Raw genomic sequence first — 24,506 nt, 5'->3', positions numbered from 1 at the left:
GCTACAATTATTTTAGGTTTCTATTTTAGGAGCCCTGGTGGCACAGTGGTTATGAGCTATGGCTGCTAACCAAAAGGTCAGCAGTTCAAATCCACCAGGCTCCTTGGAAACCCTGTGGGGCAGTTCTACTCTGTCCTGTAGGGTCTTTGTGAGTCAGAATTGACTGGATGGCAATGAGTTTTATTTTAGCAGCTAATACAACAGGGGATAGACAAGTTATGAGGTTCAAACAATGTCAGCTGAGTGATATAAACAAAATGAGAAACATACTTTTAAAGATATTTAATAAGACTTTTTTTTCAAATCAGTACAAAAATTTAAATACAAAATTGATTTGCTATTGACAAGTCTCAAATCTATCATGGAAACTCAAAAAAAGTTACCAGTCTGTTCATCGTTCATAGGGTTCTGTAAAATATTTGAGAACAGTCACCCCTTACAGACATTCTTCTCCCCTGTGGGATGTCACACTGCATTAATACTCTGTATTTAAATAACAATAATGCCAGTTTAGTCCATTTCACAGGGAAAAGTTCTAGTTCATTTTGAATTAAATAGGGAGTATAGCACTATCCCTAGACTTTAGAACACATGACTGTTTCACCTGCTTTTACACTAATGTGTTAACATGATGTGCAATACTCAAAAGGGAAACACAGACACATAGATAATTACTTAAAACTCTTTTTAAATTAAATGGAGTAATTCATTTAGCTCTAGATTAGCACCATTGTAGAATACACAGTCTCTGGCATAAACTTTGCTTTTCTTCCATGTACACACTAGAAGCATATGCCTGATAATGTACACACATAGATAGGCAATTGAGCAACAACCAATAAATAAGTTGGAAGATATTTTGAAAAGTGAAATTTGGTTTTAACTAAAGAGACAATTTCTCCCTTGCTTGGGGAAATTACAAGCCCACACATGTACAGATAAATGCAGCTTCACAAATGAGCTGATCTGATTTGCTTCCAAGCCATTTCAATGCAGCTCTTCAGCAGGAGCCCAGTGAATCCACGTTGCCCCCTCGATTATCAGCCCCCCACCAGCATCCTCATTAATTATTTCACCACCAACCCAAAGGACATTTGGCCACAGAAATGCTGTTGGCTTCGAAAATGAAGGTTGGAACAGCTTTTCAATGGGAAAAGTTTGTCATATAATTAACAGTGAATAAGAAATCCTGTGATAATAAACTCATTTGTCTTTTTAAAAAATGGAGACGAAATGGTGCTTGTATACCGAATAAGAAGATAGACATTAGGCCAAGAGGAGAATTTTCTTAACGGTAAAAATGATTCAGATTTGACATAGACACATTTCCACGTGCATTTATACCATATTTATTTGTGTATTTTCCCATCTGTATCCATCTAATTTTGAGGAAAAGGTAACAAGATTCTACCACCACAATCCCACATAATTCCCCTAGTAGCTCATCGTGTCAGCAGCAAGCGAAGAACAGACTTGAAATGGCTTCTGTGTTTTGAGGCCAGATTAGAATACCTGAAGCAGTTAGCATGTGCCTAAGTGAAAATCTGGAAAAATATTTATTTCTCTTTTACAAACATGTATGGGGCCCAGCTGGCTCTCGATGGGCTGGATACGAGGCAACTTAAAAAGCGTGGATGGTCTTTGCCCTTTGACATTCTAGATGGCTCCCACACAGATTGCTCCTAAAAAATAGTTCTTCACTTACAATTTTAGTACCTACACCAGAAAGCAGCACATCCATTTTCAGATTTTAAACTTGCGAAATTGTTTTTTCAAATAAAAATGTAGTTTGCTATGCAATCCTGAAACTTTTTCTCCCAAATAAGGACTGGTGTGGATTTTGAAAATCTACTCCGGAACCTCAGAGGATGAGTCAACTTACATATATACTACAGGAAAATTCGTTTGAAACTTAAAAGCTACTGTGAAATATTGGTATGTCCTTCACGGTTGCAACTTCATTGTGGTCATTTACGTGTGTAGTCAAGCAGGGGAGGGATTTTTATATGCACGTAAACACAGTTACTAACTTCTATTGATAGTAAACATTCCACAAAACTGGAAAGTTATTGAGGGAGAGGTTATTATTATTTTTTTCTAATAACTTCCAAGTGTTTATAATAGTTGGGTCACAGTAGAAATTACATGGAGAGAAAAAAAAAATCAGAAAGAAAAAAATCCGACTTTGAGGAACAGATGAGTAAATCACTGCTCCTGTCTCCCACCTGGCTTGCTAGCTCCTTGGGGGGCACTGTCTGATGCCCCACAAAAGTGTCCCGTGCAGTGCTGGGCACACAGAGGGCACTGAGTAAATGCACAATGGTTGATTGGTTCACCTGTCCTTTTAGAGACCCTGTTGCTGGTGGTTGTTGAAGTGATTCTAACCCATGGTGACCCCATGTGTGTCAGAGTAGAACTGCTCCATAGGGTTTGCAAGGCTCTGACGTTTTTGGAAGCAGATCACCAGCTCTGTCTTCTGAGGTGCCTCCGGGTGGGCTTGAACTGTCAACCTTTTAGCTAATAGTTGAGTGGTTAACGATTTGCACCACCCAGGGTCTCTAGAGAGACCCAATTTTGAGTAGGACTCCCATTGCTAATTGACACGGCCTCTGACAAGAAAGAAGTATCCTTTGGACTAAAGCAGTGTCATGGTTCCCCCCTCCGCCCCCCAACCACTCGATCCCATACACTCCTGCTGGGGCAGTAATACCCAGCTCCCCCCCAACCATGTCAAAGTGTCTGCACAAATACAGAGGAAATTATGCAAGTAAATACGGTATGCAATTGTTCTCATTTCTGTGTCTTTAAGCTGTACTTATAGATATTTGAAAATAAACAATATGAGTGACTTTCATTAGCTATGATCCTTCATACGGAAATATTTTGACTGATCTGAGTAAGCAGGTTACCATGGAAGCATATAACATACATCAGCAAATACGATTCCAGTGGGTACAACACACGTCAGTATCTGATACATAAATTTCTTCCCATTATTTTCAATTACAAGCTGCTGTGCAGAGCATTAAACATGCATTTGAGTTTTTATTTGTACATGATGGTCCAAATTTTCACTTCAATATAACTTTCCAACTGTATAAACATTTTGAAGCGGTTGTGTGTTTTTCATTTGGATTTTTTGGTGCGTCATTGTCACTTTTTTTCTTCTATTTAATCTCTCTTCCTTTTCTTTTACATGGGATATAATAAATATCCTGAAAATGAGGAGTGGATGTACTGCCCGGCGTAGAGTCCTGCAGCCTGTTCTGAGGGCATCTGGAGGAACACCCGGTCCCCGGGCCTGAGCAGCAGCACCGCACTCCCGGACGCCTGGTCCAGAAAGCCCTTTTTGTACTCGTCATATGTATACATCATGGGCTCGTTGTTCTTGAACAGAGCAACCCACACGTTGCCCCCCTTGCAGTGAACATGGTAGGCAAAGTAGTAGACACCGGGGACCTCACAGGTGAAGACGCCTGTCTGTGGGTTGTAGTTCTGTCTGCCGTTATAGAGAACTTTGTCAAACTTCACTGGGGCCCCCACCGGGGGGAAAGGTGCAGTCAGCTCAGCAGTAAATGCAGGCATCTCATAGGCTGGCCCTCCGTCCTTGCCTTTCTTAACCCCGTAGGCATGGGGAGCTTTCACGCCATCAATCCCCAGCCCCATATCTGGCAGATACTCTCCATGGGGTGGTGGTGTAGGGGGCATTGCAGCTGGAGGGCCTGGGGGCCCTGGAGGGCCTGGGGGCCCCGGAAGACCAGGCTGGCCTTGAGGACCAAGGGCACCAGGCTTCCCTGGGGGGCCATGAAGTCCTGCCACTCCCGGTTTCCCTACTCCAGGGAACCCAGGGGGGCCTGGGAGGCCTGGTTCCCCTTTGGGGCCTGGGATTCCAGGTGGACCAATGGGGCCACTAGGGCCTGTAATCCCTGGGATGCCTGGGGGGCCTTGTAAACCCTGCTCCCCTGGGATTCCAGGTTCTCCCTTAGGTCCAAGCAGCCCTGGAGCCCCAGGGAGCCCTGGTAAACCTTTGAGCCCAGCCTCCCCCTTGGGCCCTATGGGACCTGGCAAACCCCTTACGCCAGGGGGCCCCACTTCACCAAGGAAACCTGGCTTTCCTGGGAAGCCTTGAAGTCCTGGCTCACCCTTGGGACCTGGCGGTCCCTGTGGCCCCCCAGCCCCAACCTCTCCTTTGGGTCCTGGAAAACCAATAGCACCTGGAGGGCCCATAGGACCTGGGATTCCGGGCAGGCCTGGTTCTCCTGGGGGTCCTCCTATTCCAGGGGCACCTACTGGTCCTTTCTCCCCTCTTGGCCCAAGAGGCCCAGGAATACCCCCCACGCCACGGTCACCTTTGACTCCAGGGAAGCCTGGTTTCCCAATCCCTGGAAGTCCTGGAGGTCCTGGCAGTCCTGGCAGTCCTTGCTCCCCTTTGCCACCTGGAAATCCTGGCTGTCCAGGGATTCCGTCCTGGCCTGGTTTTCCAACTCCAGGTATCCCAGGAGGTCCTTGAATCCCTGGTACTCCAACAGGGCCCTGTGGCCCAGGTTCTCCTGGAGGGCCTGGTTTTCCCAGAGGGCCCTGGGGCCCAGGGAAGCCTGTCACTCCTGGTTTGCCCACTCCTGGAAGTCCAACAGGGCCTGGAGGGCCGTGCATCCCTGGAGGACCTTTCAGCCCTGGCAAACCTGGCATCCCAAAGCCCTTCTCTCCTTTAGGACCCTGGAGGCCTGGAGGTCCTGGTGGTCCTTTGGGTCCTCGATCACCCTTTGCTCCTGGTTGCCCTGGTAACCCTGGCCCTCCTGGCTTCCCAATGCCAGGAAGTCCATGAGGCCCCGGAGGTCCTTGTGGTCCTGGGATCCCCATGGGACCGATCTCCCCTTTGGGTCCAATTTCGCCTTTTGCCCCAGGCATTCCCATGGCTCCTGGTTTTCCTGGCATTCCAGGCATACCTGGCTTTCCAATTCCTGGATATCCCTGTGGCCCCGGCTTTCCTTTGATTCCAGGTATCCCATGGCCTGGTAAACCAGGGGGCCCAGGGGGTCCTCTGGGGCCAGGCTCTCCACGGGGACCTTGTTCCCCTCTTAAACTGGCTAACGGTATTTCTGCAGGGAAAAAGGAGAGGAAGGAGAGAGACGGGGAAATATTAGTGCTGATCAGTTCTCACATCAATGAAGTAATGAATGAAGTAATGACATTCATGGTTTAGTTCTGACAGATCTGCCTACTTATCAGAAAGAAAGATGGAGACTAATGTGCTCATCTTCCAGGACTGCATGGCGTAAGCGCTTAATGAACTCTTCCAGGACTGTGCAGTGTAAACACTTAACGAACAATCAAGCTCATAGTTTCTTTGACATTATTTTGAGAACTGATATATGCAGCTGCTATTATCAGTGTTGGTTAAGTAAAAAGCTGAAAAATAATGAAGCAACATTTTCCAAGTACACAACTTGGAGATACTGTGGTATGTTTACTGTAGGGATTTTGGAAAATTCAAAGAAACATCAAAGTTGCCTGTAATTCCGCTATTCAGAGGTAACAACCTCATGCTTGTATTTCCGTCTTGTGTGTTCTAGATGTTTTCGTGTGTGTGTGTGTGTGCATGTGTATCTTAAACAATGTTGGAGCCATTCTCCATTTTAATTTTTTCTACTTAATGGTATACTGCACTTTTTCATGTCCTTAGTTTTATTATATAGTAATTTTTGGCTAAATGATATTTTCTCTTGTGCTGAAATATGATATGATGTGCTTGATGAAAGTCATTACCGGGGGGGCTTGGGGAAGAATAGAAGTATTTTATTTTGCATATGGTTTAATAATATCTTTCCATGTCTGTCCTCTAAAGTCGAATAGATTTACTTAAATTCTGTAGTGTGCTGTGGGATTTCATAAACCTCAAGTATCATTCTTTAATAAATTATTTCTCATTTTCAAATTTGGTTTTTAAACAGGAAGGGTGAGTGAGATATTTTGGGATGACAAGCAGTAGGGATAAGGGAGAGAGCTGGGTTTGGGAGCAAGGAGCTCTGCTTCTCTTCCTGGCCTTGACATGAGACCTTGATCCTGTCCCTTAAGCCGTCAGCACTTCTGTGTTCCTATCTGCACAGCCAGAATAATACACCCACACTACAGGACCTGGTAACAGATGTAAAAGGGGTTGTGCTTTCTGGAGTTGTCACTGAAATACAAAGCCCATGTTATTAACAATTATGATCAGCTTGCAAAGAGACACAACTCTGTATGTTCCATGCTACTGACAGTAATGGATAGCACAAAGAAATGAAATTTATAGCCCCAAGGTATTATGTTAACCAATAGTAGTATCTTAATTTTGACCACTTTATTTTTCACTAAGCTACTGGCAGGGAACAAAAGAGCCATAGAACTCACATTCTTTTCAAATTCCCTGATTTGCTCTCTGGTACCCATCTGCCTAAGTACAGGAAGTCCCAAAAGGCTGGCAAGCCATTCACAAAAGGAAGGAAAAAACAAACGACCTCAACAATCCCCTAAGTGGAATATCAGCTCCTAAAGAGAAGAAAATTGGGAATGCTTCTTTTATGCTGTTGTTGTTGTGTGCTGTCAAGTTGATTCTGACTCATAGCAACCCTATATGACAGAGGAGAAGTACCGCATAGGGTTTCCTAGACTATAATCTTTATGGGAGCAGATCCCAGGTCTTTTCTCCTGCAGAGCCTCCGGGTGGGTTCAAACTGCTGACCTTTTGGCTAGCAGCCGAGCACTTAACCATTGCCACCAAGGCTCCTTCCTTTATGCTAATAGATATTATTATAGTGTTATTACAGAATGCTATTTCTAAGCAGCAAATTGCATTGTTACTATATCAAGGGAGCATCTGGGAAGCTACCACTTGCCTGACCCAAACTATGCTATTTTCAATCACCTCATATGCATGGAAAAGCTGCACTATGAGTAAGGAAAACCGAAGAACTGATGCCTTTGAATTATGGTTTGGTGAAGAATGTTGAATATACCATGGACTGCCAGAAGAACAAACAAATCTGTCTTGGAAGAAGGACAACCAGAATGCTCCTTAGAAGGGAGGATGGTGAGTCTCTGTCTTAACGTACTTTGAACATGTTATCAGGAGGGAACAGTCCCTGGAGAAGGACATCATGCTTGGTAAAGTAGAGGGTCAGTGAGAAAGAGGGAGACCCTCAACGAGATAGACTGACGTAGTGAATACAACAGTGGGCCCAGGCATAGCAATGATTGTGAGGATGACACAGAACTGGGCAGTGTTTGTTCTGTTGTACGTAGGGTCTCTCGGAGTCGCAACAAGCTCGACAGCACCTAACAACAACAGAACAACATCTGGGGAGGATCACGTCTTATTAGTCATGATTTTCTGGTGTCTAGCATAGTGCCTGGAATATTCTCTGCTCTTACTGAGGATTTGTTGAAAGACCTGCTGTTCAACACCAGCTGTTGAAGGACCTGTGGTGCTTTGGCATTTATTCACCACTTTTACTCACCTTATGTCATTGATTTTTTCGACAACTTTATTTTATGCATGAAGAAAGGAGGCTCAGAGAGGTTAAATGACTAAGTCTCCCTCATTTTTGGCATCTAGGACTGACTTTTACTGCTAAGTCCAGTGGTTCTCCAGAGACAGAGCTTCCTGCGAGTGCAGGCACTAATGGGAATGGCCTCCATTTCCTCAAAGAGAATGGCTACTCCGAGACAGCTGTTTGGCTACAAATGTTAGGTTTCCTAGAACTGCAGATAAACCAAGGAATTTATAGGAAGAGTGTCAGTGCCAGGTACTTTGTAGGTGCTGAATAACTAATAAATATGCCTAGAATGGGAGATACTTCCAGGTGTCATCTCTAGATGCAGTCTCTACCCTCTTGTTTCTGTCTGTCCATTTATTGATTGACATGTGTAGTAGCTTAGTTATGAAATATTAAAAACACTTGCATTCATATAGAACCCAACTCACAAAAAAAGGAGCTCTGACGGTGCAGTGGTTAAGAGCTTGGCGGCTAACTGAAAGATCGGTGGTTTGAACCCACCAGCCGCTGTGGGTAAAAGATGTGGCAGTCCCCTTCCGTAAAGATCATAGCCTTGGAAACCCTATGGGGCAGTTCTACTTTGTCCTGTGGGGTCTCTATGAGTGGGAATTATCTCATATTAACAACAGGTTTGGTTTTTTGTTTCTTATTCACACAATGCTTTTACATGGTTTTTCTTTTCTTCCTTCTTCTCCCTCTTTTTTTTAAACACAGCACATCCTTACATTCTTCTCCTAATTCAGAAGACTGACTTGTCACTTTCTGTGTTTATTTTTTCACTGCCTTATCCCTCAGAGTCTGGCCCACAGCCTGGCCACAAAGTAGATGCTCATTAAATAGCTGCTAAATGTGTGAACAAATAAATAATAAGGTCATCAATCATTTGTTATCAAAGATATTTTGCTTCATTTGATACTAGTTGAAATAATCAGGCAAAACATAAAATAATAATTTTATCCGTATCTTTCCTTAGAACTTGAACAGGGCAGTGGTGGTTCAATGGTAGAACTCTCGTGTTTCATGCAGGAGACCCGGGTTCAGTTCCTGGCCATGCACAGCCACCCATTTGCCAGTGGAGACTCACATGTTGCTGTGATACTGACCAGGTTTCAGCACAGTGGTCCAATCCCACTGTGCTTGGGGCCCCCAAGGGGCTGACTTGAAGGCAGTTAACAATAGCAAGGTGTTTAATAAATGTCAGTAACAAGCGCTAAAGTAAAAGTGTCTCAAATCTAGCCCCCCTCCCCCGCCGCCCGGTCCCATAATTTAACCCACAGCTGTCAAATCGATTCTGAGTCATAGCAACCCTATTTGGAAACCCTGGTGGCCTAGTAGTTAAGAGCTACGGCTGCTAACCAGAAGGTCAGCAGTTCAAATCCACCAGGCATTCCTTGGAAACTCTATGGGGCAGTTCTACTGTGGCCTGTATGGTTGCTATGAGTCAGAATCAACTTGACGGCAACTGGTTTGGTTTTTTTTTATCCCATAATTTAAGATTTTGAACAACTGCTGTTTTAAACATCACTAGAACATGACCATTCGATAATGTTACCTTTGCCTTTCTTGGGTGCTGCTTCCTTGCCCATTCTTGGCCCCGATGGAATTTCCTTCATATATTGGGGTAGTTGTGGATACTCTTTGCCCATGGTGAGGCCGTCTTTGCCCAAAGGCATGTGAGGTACTTGCTGGCCCAGAGGCTGGTACTGCGGAATTTGCGGTGGGATCTGAGGAGGAATTTGAGGTGGCAGTGGCTTGATTCCATAGTAGGCACCAGCCTGAATGAGCCTAACGTAGCCCAGGGCAATGGTAAGCAGCACTCCCAGCAGCTGCAGAGGGGTGGGCGGCCCAGCCATCACCTGCAAAGGGAGGAATGCACCAACATGGTGAAAGCCTGTAGGCTGAGTGACCAAGGTTTATTTAGAGACAGAGGGAAAAACATAAAAAGGGAAACAGTCTTCATCATAAAAACTTCATGGATGGAAGCTAATGAATATAAAAATGCTATTTTTCAATAGGAAAAAACCAAACCAAAAAAAGAAAAAAAACCAAAACCCATTCAAACAAATAAACACACATGCACAAGAAAAATGAGTAGGATCTGGCCACTGGTGAGAACACAGACTACAGGAGAAATGGCTAGTTGCCCCAAATATCAATTCTGCCCTTCCTCCATAGTATCATAACCACTGATTTTCAGCTGGCAACAGAGCAGCCCGAATGAAGACGACAGCTCGGTGTGGCCACGTGACCAAGTCTGGGCCAACTGGGTGTAACAGTAATGTGTGCGGTTGCCAAGAAGGGTCCTAAAAGGGAGTGCTCCTGTTCTCTGTTTCCTCCTGCCTGTTGGCCGGACTGTGGATGTGTTCCCTGGAAAGGGACCAGAGATGTTGGGTTACGAGGTGAGAGCTGAGCACCGAGGATGGCAGAGTAACAAGCTGGGAGTGGCCTCAGCCCTGGCTGAACAGGGAGTCTTCCTCCTCATTCTGAACTTTGGACTTTGTGTACTCAAGAGAGAAGTAAAATTCTATCTTGTTTAAGCCACTATCATTTTGGGTGTTGTCATGTACACCAAACCTAATCCTAATGGATAGGCTAGATTCTGTTAAAAGAAGGCAAACTTGTTGGCAAGTGAGGCTCTGTTAATAAGTGCCAAAATTCTACTCTAACTGGAGACAGTCAGTAATTTATCGGCTTTAGCCCAGGAGCAGAAAATTTTCATCTGTCAGATGCCTTTGGTTGCTTCCTTGTGGTCACAAATAAATGTAAAAGTTAAACAAGAACGACAAAAACTACAGGTTTCTGAATTAAAGAAAAGGTGCTTCGTGACAGTTCCAAAATGTCATTTAAATATCACTGTCACAATTATGTATATATACTAGTTCTTTCTTCTGGTTAAATATTATGAAGTCATTAGTTTAGAATTTGGCTAACTGGGATTGCTGTAGATTAAAGTTTATCTTCATAGTATTATGAAAGTATTAAACCCAAAACCAAACCCATTGCCATCCAGTCCATTCTGACTCATAGCAACCCTATAGGACAGAGTAGAACTGCCCCACAGGGTTTCAAGGAGCACCTGGTGGATTCGAACCACCGACCTTTTGATTAGCAGCTGTAGCACTTAACCACCGGGGTTTCCATGAAACTATTATGTACTATTATTTAATACAAGTTATTTGTATAAATGTGATAGAGGGAGATGTTTGTTTCCTCAAAAAAAAATTGTTTCTAAGCTCGGTAATAGTACTCTTTGCAAATGAGCAGTTAATACAGTAAATATAAACAGGGCTTATCTGTTTATACGGAGCCCTGGTGGCGCAGAGGTTAAGTGCTCAGCTGCTGACTGAAAGGTGATGGTTCACACCCACCCATGCTCTGAGGGAAAAAGATGTGGCAATCGGCTTCTCTCAAGATTTACAGCCTCGGAAACCCTATGGGGCAGTTCTACTCTGTCCTATCGATTTTGGGTCGCTGTGAGTCGAAATCGACTTTATGACAATGCGTTTGGTTTTGCTTTTTATCTGTTTGTAAAAAGCCTCTTGAAAAGACCTCTATTTTTTTTTTTTTGGGAAACGTAGGCGGAAGGCTTAGCAGCTCAGGGAAATGCAATGTTAGCCCCAATACCCACTAGAGGGCAGGCGCAGTACACGCAAGTCTGCTCAGGGGCCCCTCCGTGACGTTAAGGGTGGGAAGGCACGAGCCACGCTCTTACTCCCTTACTAAGGGGCTTCGAGAGAACCGGAATCCCAAGTAGGGTGTCACGATAATGCCCATTGTTCAGAGAGAGAGAAAGAGAGAAATGGCAAGTTCCTCACAACATTCAACGTTGTCTTCTGGAAAATCCTCGCAACACTCTAAATAATTTCCATTCTCATGGGAGTTTTTTTTTTTTTTTTTTGCTTCTGCCTTACTTAATTCTAGACCACAGTTCACCACTTTTTAGAAAATGTGCACTGACTATGTGACATCCTATTCAAGTATACTGCCAGGAGTGTGAGCAGGCCGCAAAACGATTGATTAATAAAAAGCACCTGAGAAAATATTTATTACAAATCCCTACCACAGAGTTCACTGCTTCGCAACTTTTTCTAAACAGACTTTTTTCCCGACTTCGGGGAAAAATGAAGAAGCATTTGTCAGCAAAATGATAACACTTCCGCCGTTTCATAAATCAGAACAGTTCAGGAACTGTTTACTTTAAGGATACTCTAAATAATCTTTTCCGGTAAAGTGGAAGAAGATAGAAAACTACTATTTTTTGTCATTCTAAGAATGATTGTTATAAACCATTTGGAAACAGCCACAAAATTAACATTGATTTACGCTCATTTAGAGTAAAGTTACTTTTAGATGGAAAAAGAACACGTGTCATAAACATTCACACAACAATAATCTGCTCAGTGCTTACCAGGAACAGTGCTAGGCCAGGGCTTACAAAGAAGGATAAAATGTGATCAGCAGGCCCTGCCCTCAAGGAGCTTGCACACTTTTAGTAGAAGAGACAGATGTGTAAACCATTAATGAGTAGCAAAGAATATCCAGAAAAAAGTAAATTTCTCTCCTGCTTCCTTCCGATCTCCAGTTCTAAAATCCCTTCCCTTTGAAGCAATCACTTTTTTTGTTTTTCCTCCATGTTTTCCCAGAGAGTCTATGAATATGCAAACATACTATAATACACACTCCTTTAAAAAGACCGATTACAGTATACCATGCACACTTCTTTTCCTTGCTTTTTACACTCAGAAGTCCAGCATTTCTGACCTTATTTCTCATTTTAGGAATGTGTATTGGAAAAATCCCTTCAACTTCATTTGTTAAAAAAAAAAAAGGCCTAGTTGCTCTCTAATATCCCAGCCAGCTCTAATGCTCAGTGTTTCTCAGGTAGTCACTAGAGAGCTGAAAGTGTTAATCCAGAAATATGTGATGATACATGGTAATGTATAAGCTGGGACTTAATTCTACCTTTGGGGTTGAATGAATTTAATCATTGAACCCTAATCTTGTGGTGGTATCTTTAATAATAAGCTAGTGTGGTTAGCTCTTCAGCCTTCTATCAACTCACTGGACAGATCATACTTAATAATCTCTAAAGCAGGACAAGCTAATGAAATACTGGAAACCTGGAGGGAGGTGAAATGCCTGGGGGAAGACCAGGTGAGTACCAAAAGCCCGGTGGGATTCTGCCTTACTGCAATTATTTCCTCTCGTGCACTTGGCCTTTCTTTCCCCTGAATCACCTCCCTAGGCCTGCCATCTGCTATTTGTTTAAATACACTTTGTTCTGCTTTCACTTGAATATTTATGTAGGGCCCCTGGTTAGAACTTACTGCTTGGCTTATCCTGACTCATTTCCCCTGTACCTGAGGATATTTCTGGTGGTCACAGTGGCGTGGTGGTACTTCCCAAATCACTCCAAAGAACGTCAAAGTTGGGGAACACTCTACAGACATCTGGTGGGGGAAGAAGGAGCTTTGGAATTCCTGTTGGAAAGGAATGGTGGTAATGGGTTTTCTGGTCTTTTTTTCTTTCCCTGAGGATACAGCACACAATAATGTTCTGGGTTCTGTCTGATGCTTTCTTGGGTTTCCGTTTGTTTGGCAACTGATGTGTGCGCGTGTGTGTCTGTGCGTGTGTGCGTGTGCAAGCATAGGTGCACAGGCATAAATGTATACGTGAACACAAACATCTGAAGTGTACGGATACTGGATCTTTGCCAGCCAGGGGCTTAGCGATGGGTGTCATGTAATATGGAAAAAGCATCACAGAAAAAGCGAAAGACCTGGATTTTAGGTTCAGCTCTGCCATTCTCCATGTCTAAGACCTTGGACAAGTTCTTTTCTTTGCTAAGTCTCAGTTTCCTCATTTATAAAACAGAAATTCTAATCATTGCCGATCCCACAGAGCTGTTTGTACCCACCAAGCCAAACCTAACCCACCGCCATCAAGTCAATCCTGACTCACAGCGACCCTAGAGGACAGAGTAGTACTGCCCCACAGGGTTTCCAAGGCTGTAAATCTTTGCGGAAGGAGACTGCCATATCTTTCTTCCTTGGAGCAGTTGGTGGGTTCAAACTGCCGACCTTTTGGTTAGCAGCCAAGTGCTTTAAGCACTGAGTCACTAGGGCTCCTTTTCGTACCCACAGAGGGGTACAAATGATAACATGAGTTCTTTATAAGCCGAAAAGCACTCTTCAAATTTAAGTTATTATTAATGGAGTTTGACCAAAAAGACAAAATCAACTGAAATGTGAAAAACTTTCAAAGAAGATTACTAGCCAAAGTAAACGTGAGGTTAACTGCAATAATGACAAAGCTAACATGAGTAAAACAATTATGGCCATTAAAATGTACTTGTAAAAAATGGCACAAAGAACAGCTGAACCAAGGCAATCATTTATCCTGGGTGTCAGAGTCACCCATGCTGACCGTTGTGAACAGCCCTAATGGTTTCCTGCATTTGAGAAAGGCTGCAGAAGGTTTAAGTTTCCTTACGTGACCTGTAATGCATATAACAGAGTAATGTGAGCTACATTATTTTAGATGCTCCTTACCATTCTATTTGCACATTTAGCCTCTTGAGAATTTGGCTTGCTGTCCAAAAGAATGTTTACGTATGTAAACCTTCAATCCTTTCAAATATATCCTAAATCCAAATTTCTCTATCACGTTTTTAAGGTTAACACAGCATGTCTGTGTCTGTGTGCGTGTGTGTGTGCGTGCGTGCACATGTGTGGTATGCACAAATCTCTCTGATATTCCTGGGCTGCTCTTCCTCTGTGCCCCTTATTTGCCCCCTGCACAAGATCTGTCATTTCTCCAGAGCCTCAGACTTACCCCCCCCCCCCCCCCCCCCGAAACAAGGGAAACAGGCAGAATCCCACGGCAGTATTCACCAGAATTGTCTTCCTGGCTTTTTCATGCCTCTCAAGGAAAATCTCTCCTGATTGCATTTCATAGGGCAATTCACTCACGAGATATAGATATTTATTAAGTACCTACTAAGTGTTAGGAACTGTTCTGGGTACCAGAATTACAGTGGTGAATAAGAGAGAGAGATGAGGTCCCTGATCTTATTGAACTCACATTCTAATGAGAGGAGACAGACAATAAACAAGTTAAAAATAAATGTTATAATTTCAGATTTGAGTGCTACGGAGAAACCAAGCCAGGGTAAAAGGCTAGAGAATGACTTGAGGCAGAAGAAACTATTTTGAAAAGGAAGGAAGTGAATTGTATACAGAGGTAAGACTGTTGAGAAGAAGTCAGCTGGGCATCTGGGGCCATTAAAATCTGTCCAGGGGGAGATAAGCTATTAGATGCATATTCCATATGGTGTAAGCCTGCTTGCTTTAGAGAATCAGGTGTGAAATTTTTCTTTTTCCGTGTACCCAGGAGGGAGGTTGTTGGTAGAACCCTTTGTCTAGCAATGGATAAGCGTCTTGTTCTGTCAGACTGTCATCTCCTCATTGATGCATAACTTATCTCCAGTGAGACGTCTGTCACAAAGAGAGGTGACCCCACTCAAGATTGTTGGTAGCTAAATGGAACAAAACAAAAGCATTTACCATCGCTGAGGCACAATATTCTCATTTAAGTTGCTTCATTTTAATGTCTCTCTCTTAAGACACAATTAAAAAAAAAAAAGTCAATTGTCTTACAATGGTAGTTGTAAATACCTTTCACTAATATATAACCAGAACTACAACCGGAACGCTCCTTAGAAGCAAGGATGGTGAGACTACGTCTCATATCCTTTGGCCATGTTGTCAGGAGGAATCAGTCCCTGGAGAAGGACATCATGCTTGGTAAAGTAGAGGGTCAGCGAAAAAGAGGAAGACCCTCAATGAGGTGGATTGACACAGTGGCTGCAACAGTGGGCTTAGGCAAAACCACGATTGTGAGGATGGCACAGGACCGGGCAGTGTTTCGTTCTGTTGTCCATAGGGTCACTATGAGTCGGAATTGACTCGATGGCACCTAACAACAACAATATAAAATTCTGTTTCCAAAATATGTTCTTCAGTTTCCTGGGGAATTATTATTATTTTTTATCCCTTTACAGATTAAAATCCTACCATTTCTCCAAAACAAAAAAACCAAACCTGTTGTCATCCTGTCCAGTCGATTTTGACTCATAGTGACCCTATAGGACAGAGTAGGACTGCCCCACAGTGTTTCCAGAGAGCAGCTGGTGGATTCAAACTGCCGACCTTTTGGTGAGCAGCCGAGCTCGTAACCACTACACCAACATTCCTCCAGACTGAATCAATCCCTACCTCTTCTATGAAGCCTTCCTCACCTTCTCAACCATTATTGTCTTCTAGTCCTCTTAAAAGAATGACTCAATTGAATGTCATTCTAATCAAGCTTATGTTTGTTTGGTTGCTTGTTTTTGTCCTCAGGCCTCTACATGATTATAAGCTTTCTGAGGGCAAGGGAAATGTGTGATTTTTTTTTTTTTTTTTTTGTCTTTCTCAGTGTTTACTAATGGGTCTTCACAATCAAAAACTTTAGCGTTGACAGGGGCTTTTAAAAATATCTAATTCAACCTCACTCCCCATTTAGAAGTCCCACAGAAAGCCATCATACTTCTTGCTTGACTTTCACAAGGCAACTTATTACCTTGTTGTACAAACTTGTGTTGCTATTTTTATTATCTGAGCAGCCTGTAGGGAAGACACACCTTTTTTGATTTCTATATGACAGTACATAAGTAGCTTATTTTAGTAAGGGGAAGGGAAATTAAGAAAATGTATCCCAAAATTGGAGGGTGGAGAAAAGGTGGTTATCATTTGCTAAGATGATGCTCTCTGAAACTTATTTTAGGGTGGAAACTGAGTCTTCGAGCCTGGGTGGACTGGCACCTGGGCAGTCAAGGAAGATCAAAGCAACTCGAAGTAATAAAGGACACAGAACATTGGCCTTTTGGGGGAATACGGAGGAGGTTAACTGTGAGCAGAGTTGACTGCTGCATGGGGGGTGGGAGGGGAAAATCAGAAAAAAAGGAGATCCCCAGTGAAGGAGCAGTCCAGAAGGGAAGACCTCATTTCAAATGGGGCTTTTTATGTTTGTTACAGGATAAAAAAAAAAAAAAAAATGTATTGCAAATTCCCTCCTTCATTTCCCCTAAATTAAAATCTTCAGAAAACCTAATCCTTTTGTGGGAATGAATTATTTTTGGGTAGCTAGAAGGGTGGAAGGGTGGTTCATGTTGATTGGCATTGGGCAAAATCAGTGACTGTATGTGAGAAAACTGGAGCCAAAGGATGGCTACAGTAGAAAAGCAGGTTGGGAGATAGGGAACATCTAAGTATGACAGTGTTAGTTACGTTTTTGAGCGCTTACTTTGTGTCAGTCAGCACCATGAACATACTTCAAATATGTTACATCATCAGTCCTGAGCACTAGTGATGCAGCAGTTAAGTGCTCCGCTGTTAACAGAAAGGTCAGCAGTTTGAATCTACCAGGTACTACATGGGAGAAAGATGTAGCAGTCTGCTTCTGTAAAGATTTACAGCCTTGGAAACCCTATGGGGTAGTTCTTCTCTGTCCTATAGGGTCGCTATGAGCGGAAATCTACTCGACAGCAATTTAAAAAAAAAACATTTATATAATCAATTATTTTACTGAAATCAAGACTGTATATTTATCTCTGTTACATTTCAAGTTTGAAATTTAAAATTATTATTTGATTACTTTTAGGAGCTGTTATTTCATACATTAATTAATAAATCTTTCTACTTTGTTTTGCAAAGTAAACTAGATCTAACTTTATTGTCGTTTTTCTCCATCTTGTCCACCAATTATGAAGGCTGTCTTTTTGGTTAAAATGAAGTATTTCTCTGATATATAGAATAAGACCCTGGACTAGGTTCTTTACTCTTTTTGGACTAAGGAGGAACACAAGCTTAGAAGGCATTCATGAAGGCAGAAAGCCATTGGCAAGGTGAATATGCTGAAATGGAGCACAAAGAAATAAGCCGATCAGATGTTGGTCAACCAATCCAATTGAGGCAACGGGCAGGACCATTCAGTAAACTTTCTTTAGTTTTAGTTGATTTTCCCATTTATATCTATCAAGACTGATGTAAATATAAAACTGGATCTGAATTATATGCTTGCCTGAGGAATCTTGAATTCTCCTATAATTAACAGTGGCCAACCGCCCCACCTACTAGCTATAGTTATAGGGACAGCATGACCTTCTGGGACCGATAGGAACTTGAGATGTCAGTTAGATGTGCCCCCTCCCCTCCACACACACGCTGATGGCCCACCACCAGATTCCAAAACTTCTTTCGAGAAGGAGATTTCACATTCTGCAGTAACCAGTTGCAGGATTTCACAGACATAAATTCCCTAATATCTAATCTGAATCTCTCCTGTTGAACTTTAAGCTTATTTCCATTCTCAGAGGAGGTGGGAAACATCTGGAGAACATTTTCCTTAAAATAATAGCTCACATATTTGAAGTCAGCAATTAACTCCTTTTGTTTCTCTAACTGGAATAATGTCAGCTGCTAAAACAGTCTATAAAACACTTGAGAGAACCCCTAAAAGAGAAACTTCTAAAATAAAATCTTTTTTATTTCCCAAAATAAGAAAATATCGCTGTTCTCAGAGTGTAGAGTGCCTGAGTTCTAGGCTTGACTTAAGCAAGTCACTGTCCTAACTCTGCATCAGTTCCCACATTTGCAGAATGGGGATATTGGCTAGATGACTTCATGGTCCCCTCCATTTCTAACATTTCCTGGTGTCATGAATTGAATTATGTCCCCCCCAAAATTTGTGTATTAACCTGGTTAGGCCATGATTCCCCGTATTCCGTGGTTGTCCTCCATTTTGTGATTGTAATTTTATGTTAAAGAGGATCAGGGTGGGATTGTAACACCGTTTCTAAGGACACATCCCTGATCCAAAGTAAAGGAATTTTCCCTGGGGTGTGGCCTGCACCGCCTTTTATCTCTCAAGAGATAAAAGGGAAGCTAGCAGACAGTGGGGACCTCATACCACCGAGAAAGCAGCACTGGGAGCAGAATGCGTGCCCTTTGGACCTGAGGTTCCAGTGGTGAGATGCTCCCAGACTGAGGGAAGACTGATGACAAGGACCTTCCTCCGCAGCCGACAGAGAGAAAGCCTTCCTTTGGAGCCAGCACCCTGATTTGGACTTCTAGCCTCCTGGACTGTGAGAGAATAAACTTCTCTTTGTTAAAACCATCCATTTGTGGTATTTCTGTTGTAGCAGCACTAGATGACTAAGACACTTGGTCACTGTGAACATGAAGAGCATGACCACACTTTATAGATAAATGAGTTCATGACAGTAAACAGTCAAGCCTTTGGATATCAGAAAGACTAATCTCACACTCCCAATTACTTTTCAATATTTCACTCTCGTTTCTCACAGTTGGAGCCCTGGTGGCACAGTGGTTAAGAGTTCGGCTGCTAACCAAAAGGTCGGTAGTTTGAATCCATCAGCCGCTCCTTGGACACTCTATGGGGCAGTTCTACTCTGTCCTGTAGGGTCACTATGAGTCGATGGCAAGTTTGGTTTTTGGTTTTGGTTTCTTCACAGTTAGAGATGGAACATGAAGAGCTTGAATGAACCCCCTACTCCTCCGGTGAAATATTTAGGTGTACCTGACCAGAAGTCAAAGAAAGAGTCTAAATAAGAAACAAAGTTTAGGGGCAAAAAATCATTTTCAAAACATATTTAAAGGTTGAATAAAAACGTGAAGCCTACTGTGCAATCTTTAAAAAGTGGCTACAAATGATAAAACGCTTCCTTCAGCATGTGGGTTCATAAGTCCCCTGGGGCCATTCAGCAGGTATTGGTGCTGTGCCTCCTGTGATAAGAATGATAACAGAATACAAAGTGTGCATCTCGGGAAGGGGAAGTGGGTAGTCAATGGGTGTGACATAGTCATGTTTTAGGAGCTACAATAATTTTCATTTTGAATACAAAACTGAAGATCCAAAATCCAGAGGCAGTGCTACAGTAAAGCAAAGTAGGCAATGGTGAGGGCTGCCCAAGAATAAGGCCCCCCCTTTCCATAGTTCCATGGACCTAGCAATGTGCAGAAAGGTAAATTCCTTGCTGGTTGACCCAAGAATCATGGTAGAGCTCTCTATTGCTCATATAAGCATCCTTCTACCTTCTCTGCACTAGTGTAGTTTGTGTAAACAACAAAATGTAAAATAAAAGTGATTTCAGGCCTTGTAAAGGAGAGAGAACATCATCCGTCTGTCAGTTTGTCGTACTGTGGTGGCTCGTATGTTGCTATGGTCCTGGAAGCTATGCCACTAGTATTTCAAATACCAGCAGGGTCACCCATACTGCACAGGTTTCGGTAGAACTTCCAGACTAAGATAGAGTAGGAAGAAAGGCCTGGCAATCTACTGAAAATTAGCCAATAAAAACCCTATGGATCACAACAGAATATTCTCTGTTACAGAAGATAAGTCCCCTATGTTGAAAGTCACTCAAAATACACAGTGGCCACAATGGACTCAGGCACACCAACAATCATGAAGATGGTGCAGGACCAGGCAATGTTCCGTTCTGTTGTACATGGGTCACCATGAGTCAGAGCTAACTCGATGGCAACTTACAACTAACAACGAGAGAGAGATGTGTGTGGGGATATGTCATCTAATGCAATCCATTGATCCGAACATTGGAAAAGTATCCATTTCTTGGAACATTTCTTTACTGCAAGCACTTCTATCTCATCCTGAACTCTGGTGCTGGCCGATGGGGTTACAAGTGAGTTCAGCCAAACAGAACTCAGCAACGTCCTTGTTTAATGCATAGTTAACACTCAGTTGTTGAAGTGGTCCTTTTTAAATAACCTGGATGAATTGAAAAAGTAAAATGATAAAATTACACACATTTTCAAAATATCTAAAGTTTGAGAGACGAGAAAGTTTAAAGCAAGTTAATCAAGATGATAAAAGCAGATAACTGGTTTTCTGAACGACCTCCGTCTAGGTCCTGAGCGTTAGGGAGTGGGTGGTCCTGAGGCAGCACGTAGCTGTGGGGGGAGGGTCAGGGAGGGGAGACTGCTTGGTCACAGATTCAGACTTTCCCTGAGCAAGGCCATCATATGAGAAGCTCTTGCTTTTGTCCATTTCTGTAATTCTGTGTGCCTTCTAGATACTTCACTATGTATCAGCACCTTACTGAAGAACATTGAGAGATTAGCTGAAACTCAAATGAGTTAATGGCGCTTCTTCATGTTGGAAGTTTTGGCACAAGTGTTGAAAATTGAGAAAGTTGAAATATAAAGTACAGTAGGCTCAGTTCTCGGCCGGCACAGCACGTCCCAGAAGCAGGACGGAGAGCCCTTTGCCACTATGGACGTTTCTCCCACTTCTTTCCTAGAAGCGTGGCAAGGAAGGACTGAAGAGCACCAGAAATGCTCTTTTCTCTGCGCCGTCCTGTTTGGCACCTTGTACTTAGTCTGTAAGTATATTCAGAAGATGAAGCCAGCAAGTCAACTTCCTGTGCTAGCATTCTCTTTCTATTAACAGGCTCTTAAGGCAGTAGACTGTTCACTTTTGTATTTTTATAGGAAACTGTAAAATAAATAAAAATTCCCTGAATCAAGAAATAAATCCTAGCCTAATCCATCTCTCCAAAATACTAAAATATTTACACCAGTCTTTCAGTTCATTGAAAATAAAATTAATTAAATTACTGTGTGGGCACATGTGTCTTTTTATAGGTTTAGAAGTGGGAGGTAGGGGGCATCAAACAGCCAATCGCTGACCTTTTTTTCACTTTTGAGCTGGTTGTTTAGGGGTCTAGTTGTTGCCGTTTTATTTTACCTAAGATTATCTTAAGCCACATAACCTTGAATTACCCGATATTAAATATCAAGCCCTAGAGTTTCTATCACATATAAGCAAAACATATAAAATGAAATCAACAGCACTTGGAAAATAATTAATTTCTACCAAATTTGGCTCCACCTACCCTTCCACTGAGCTAACCTTCAGTCAGAACAGCAATCCTACTAAAGTTGCAGTACTCAGTCCTGGAAATTTCTGAATAATAAAAGAACTTAAAAAATCTGACAATTTCTTGGTCAGGGAAAATGTCAATTTGTTCTCTCTCTGATACTTAGTGCCAGAGTAGCAGAGATCATTCCACAGGACTGTTTCCAAAAATGAATTTAAATTTTTGAAAAATGTAGTTCTTGAGCTGGGGCTCAGCCTAAAACACCACATTTTGATAAATTCTCAGCCACAGAGAGGGCAGTCTCTACAATCTACCTCCTTTCAGCCACAGCTCCATCTAGATAATTAGCCTGCGTGGTAACATCCTGCCCTTTGAACACAGGCAACGCGCAGAAGGCAACCAAACCACAGTTATCTTGGTATTGGAAGTTTCATTTATTTAGCGGGTGGAATTTATTTTGAGGGAGAGAGAGATGGATGTGCTGTCTGGGAGGAAAAATCATAAGATTTTCACAGTTAAGCCACTGAACATTTTTCAGGGAAAATGGAAGTGGAGAAAGGCAAGGACAAAGAATTACGGAATAAATGCCAGTTCCTGTGGAGACATCAGTTAGGGAGGCTGGGAATGTGTAAGAGAGTTTTCTTTTTAGGAGCAAAGTTTGCTTCAAAGCACAAGTATTCATAAAAACCTGTGGAATTCCACTGATAAACATGCTTCCCAAATGTTATTTCTTAGGACTTAGAATGTGAATGGAAAACTGAATTGGAGATGAGAGACTCGGGTTGCAGTCACTTCTTAGTCATTATGTCCTTATGTGCATTTCAGGGCCTCCTTTTCCTCAACTATAAAATGAGAGGAATGAGTTAGTTTGGGGTGGGAAGTCCAAAAGCCTGGAGAAAGCAGGAGGAGCATGGGTGAATGGAATTGGAGGACCAAGGTTTGTGTTTGTTAAGGATGGAATTATGGTCGCCTAAAATATGTGTTGGAAATGCTGGTGGCGTAGTGGTTAAGAGCTATTCTACTAACCAAAAGGTTGGCAGTTCAAATCCACCAGGCACTCCCTGGAAACCCTATGGGGCAGTTCTACTCTTCCTAAAAAACCCAGTGCCCTCGCCGTCCCATAGGGTTGCTATGTGTTGGAATCCTAACCCTGGTGGCGTAATGGTTAAGAGCTACAGCTGCTAACTAAAAGGTCAGCAGTTTGAATTCACCAGGCGCTCCTTGGAAACATATGGGGCAGTACTACTCTGTCCTACAGGGTCGCTATGAGTCAGAATCAACTCAAGGGCAATGGGTTTGGATTGTATTTTTTAATACCTTTTGATGTAATCCCGTTTGGGAATATGACTTTTTTGTTGTGTTAGTGAGGCCGTATCAGTTGTAGGGTGTGTCCTAAACCTAATCACCTCTGAGTTATATAAAGAGTTCGCCAGCAGCTGCTTTTGTAAAGATTACAGCCTTGGAAACTCTATGGGGCAGTTGTACTCTGTCCTACAGTGTCTCTGTGAGTTGTAATCAATTTGGCGGCAATGGGTTTAGTTTTTGGTTTTATAGACAGAGAAAAGGAAGCACTTACTGGGGAAGACACATTCTATCTTATAATGACAGAGGCAGGTGAATCTGAAATCCCAAGAGCATTGGCTACTTGGAGTGGAAATAGATAAAGAAAGGACCTCCCCCTAGAGCCACATGCTGAATTTGGACTTCCAGTCTCCTGAGCAGTAAGAAAAGAAATGTCTGCTCTTTAAAACCACCCACTTGTGGTGTTTCTGTTACAGCAGCACTAGATAACTTAGTCAATGGTGAACCTGTGAGCAACTGCCCCATCCAGAGGGGGTAGCTGCTGAACAACTCACTGCCTCTTGATCTCGGCCATGTGCGCCTAGTTTGGGCAGGGTTTCCAATCTTTCAAGAGAAGCCGAAAATCTGGACACTTTGGGAAACCTCTTCATTTTTAAATTTTGGCTCAATTTTTCATTTTAATACTGTCTAGTTGAAAAAAAAAAAATCCCTCTGTGGGCAGGATGCAGATCTTTGTACCAGGTGGTTTTTAACATCTCTCTCCTTCTAAATGTATGGGGGATTTTACATGTCTTTATTTGCTTAAATTTCTAAGTCCTGTCGTTTCTCTTTACCATGTCCATTTGTTAGTTAACTAATTCAACAAGCTCATATTGAATTTTTGGGCACCATGTTAGTGTCTGAAAATACACAAAAACAAGTGAAAGTGAAACAACGACCTACTCTTAAGAAGCTTCCAGTCAACTGTTGCAGGTAAGATTTCAATCTAGTATGATAAGTGCTTCGATAAAGATAGACTTTAACCCGGATGGGGTTGGGAGACTGGCCTTATTCAGGGACAAGGTCCTGAGGGACAGTGCCAGGACTAATGCTTGAAGGATAAATGAGGTTGTCCAGCAAAGGAGGGAGGGAAATGCAATGTATTTCTTGTCCTTCATCAAAATCATATGAAAGCATTAGAGTGGCCAAATAGGGTAATGGTTAAGAGCAGCAATTCTGAGCTAAACTGCCTGAATTAAACCCTAATTCCATTACTTACTAGCTCTGTGATTTCGCTGTGCCTCAGTTTCTTCTCCATACATTTGAGATAAGGATATATCTCCCTGGCTTATGAGATTGTTGAGGGGATTAAGGTAATTAATACAAGTAAAGTACTTAGAACGTGCCCAGGTATAGTAAGCACTCTATTAAAAAAAAAAAAAACAACCAAACTCGTTGCCATCAAGTTGATTCCGACTCATAGCAACCCTGTAGGACAGAGTAGAACTGCTCCATAGGGTTTCCAAAAAGCAGCTGGTGGATTCAAACTGCTGACCTTTTGGTTAGCAGCTGAGCTCTTAACCACTGCACCACCAGGGCTCCTAAGCACTCCAATACTTAAATTAAAAGAAGAGGGGACCTCCAGTACACAGTCCACAACACTTTGCTTTATTACATTCTTGTTTTTGAAGAATCTGAAAGATAATGATTTTTGTTCTCACTCTGCT

At 42.5% G+C, this 24,506-nt stretch overlaps 1 protein-coding gene across 5 annotated transcripts in view; it reads right to left on the bottom strand.

The window, feature by feature from the left end:
• Positions 1 to 308: 308 nt before the first annotated feature.
• Positions 309 to 24,506, bottom strand: part of COL8A1 (collagen type VIII alpha 1 chain) — a 186,192-nt gene continuing 161,994 nt past the window's right edge. For all 5 annotated transcript variants that reach the window (XM_049857921.1, XM_049857924.1, XM_049857922.1 and 2 more), the window contains 2 exons: positions 9,088 to 9,391; positions 309 to 5,099 (listed from right to left, as the gene is read on the bottom strand). In XM_049857921.1, the coding sequence (XP_049713878.1) occupies positions 3,193 to 5,099; positions 9,088 to 9,388 (2,208 nt within the window). In that variant the 5' untranslated portion in view covers positions 9,389 to 9,391 and the 3' untranslated portion in view covers positions 309 to 3,192. The remainder of the gene's footprint in view (positions 5,100 to 9,087; positions 9,392 to 24,506) is intronic.

The sequence above is a fragment of the Elephas maximus genome, chromosome 18, assembly GCF_024166365.1.
Source record: "Elephas maximus indicus isolate mEleMax1 chromosome 18, mEleMax1 primary haplotype, whole genome shotgun sequence".
In the NCBI taxonomy this organism is placed as follows: domain Eukaryota; kingdom Metazoa; phylum Chordata; class Mammalia; order Proboscidea; family Elephantidae; genus Elephas; species Elephas maximus.
The sequence above is the reverse complement of the archived record's forward strand: the minus strand, read 5'-3'. Positions and strand labels throughout refer to the sequence as shown.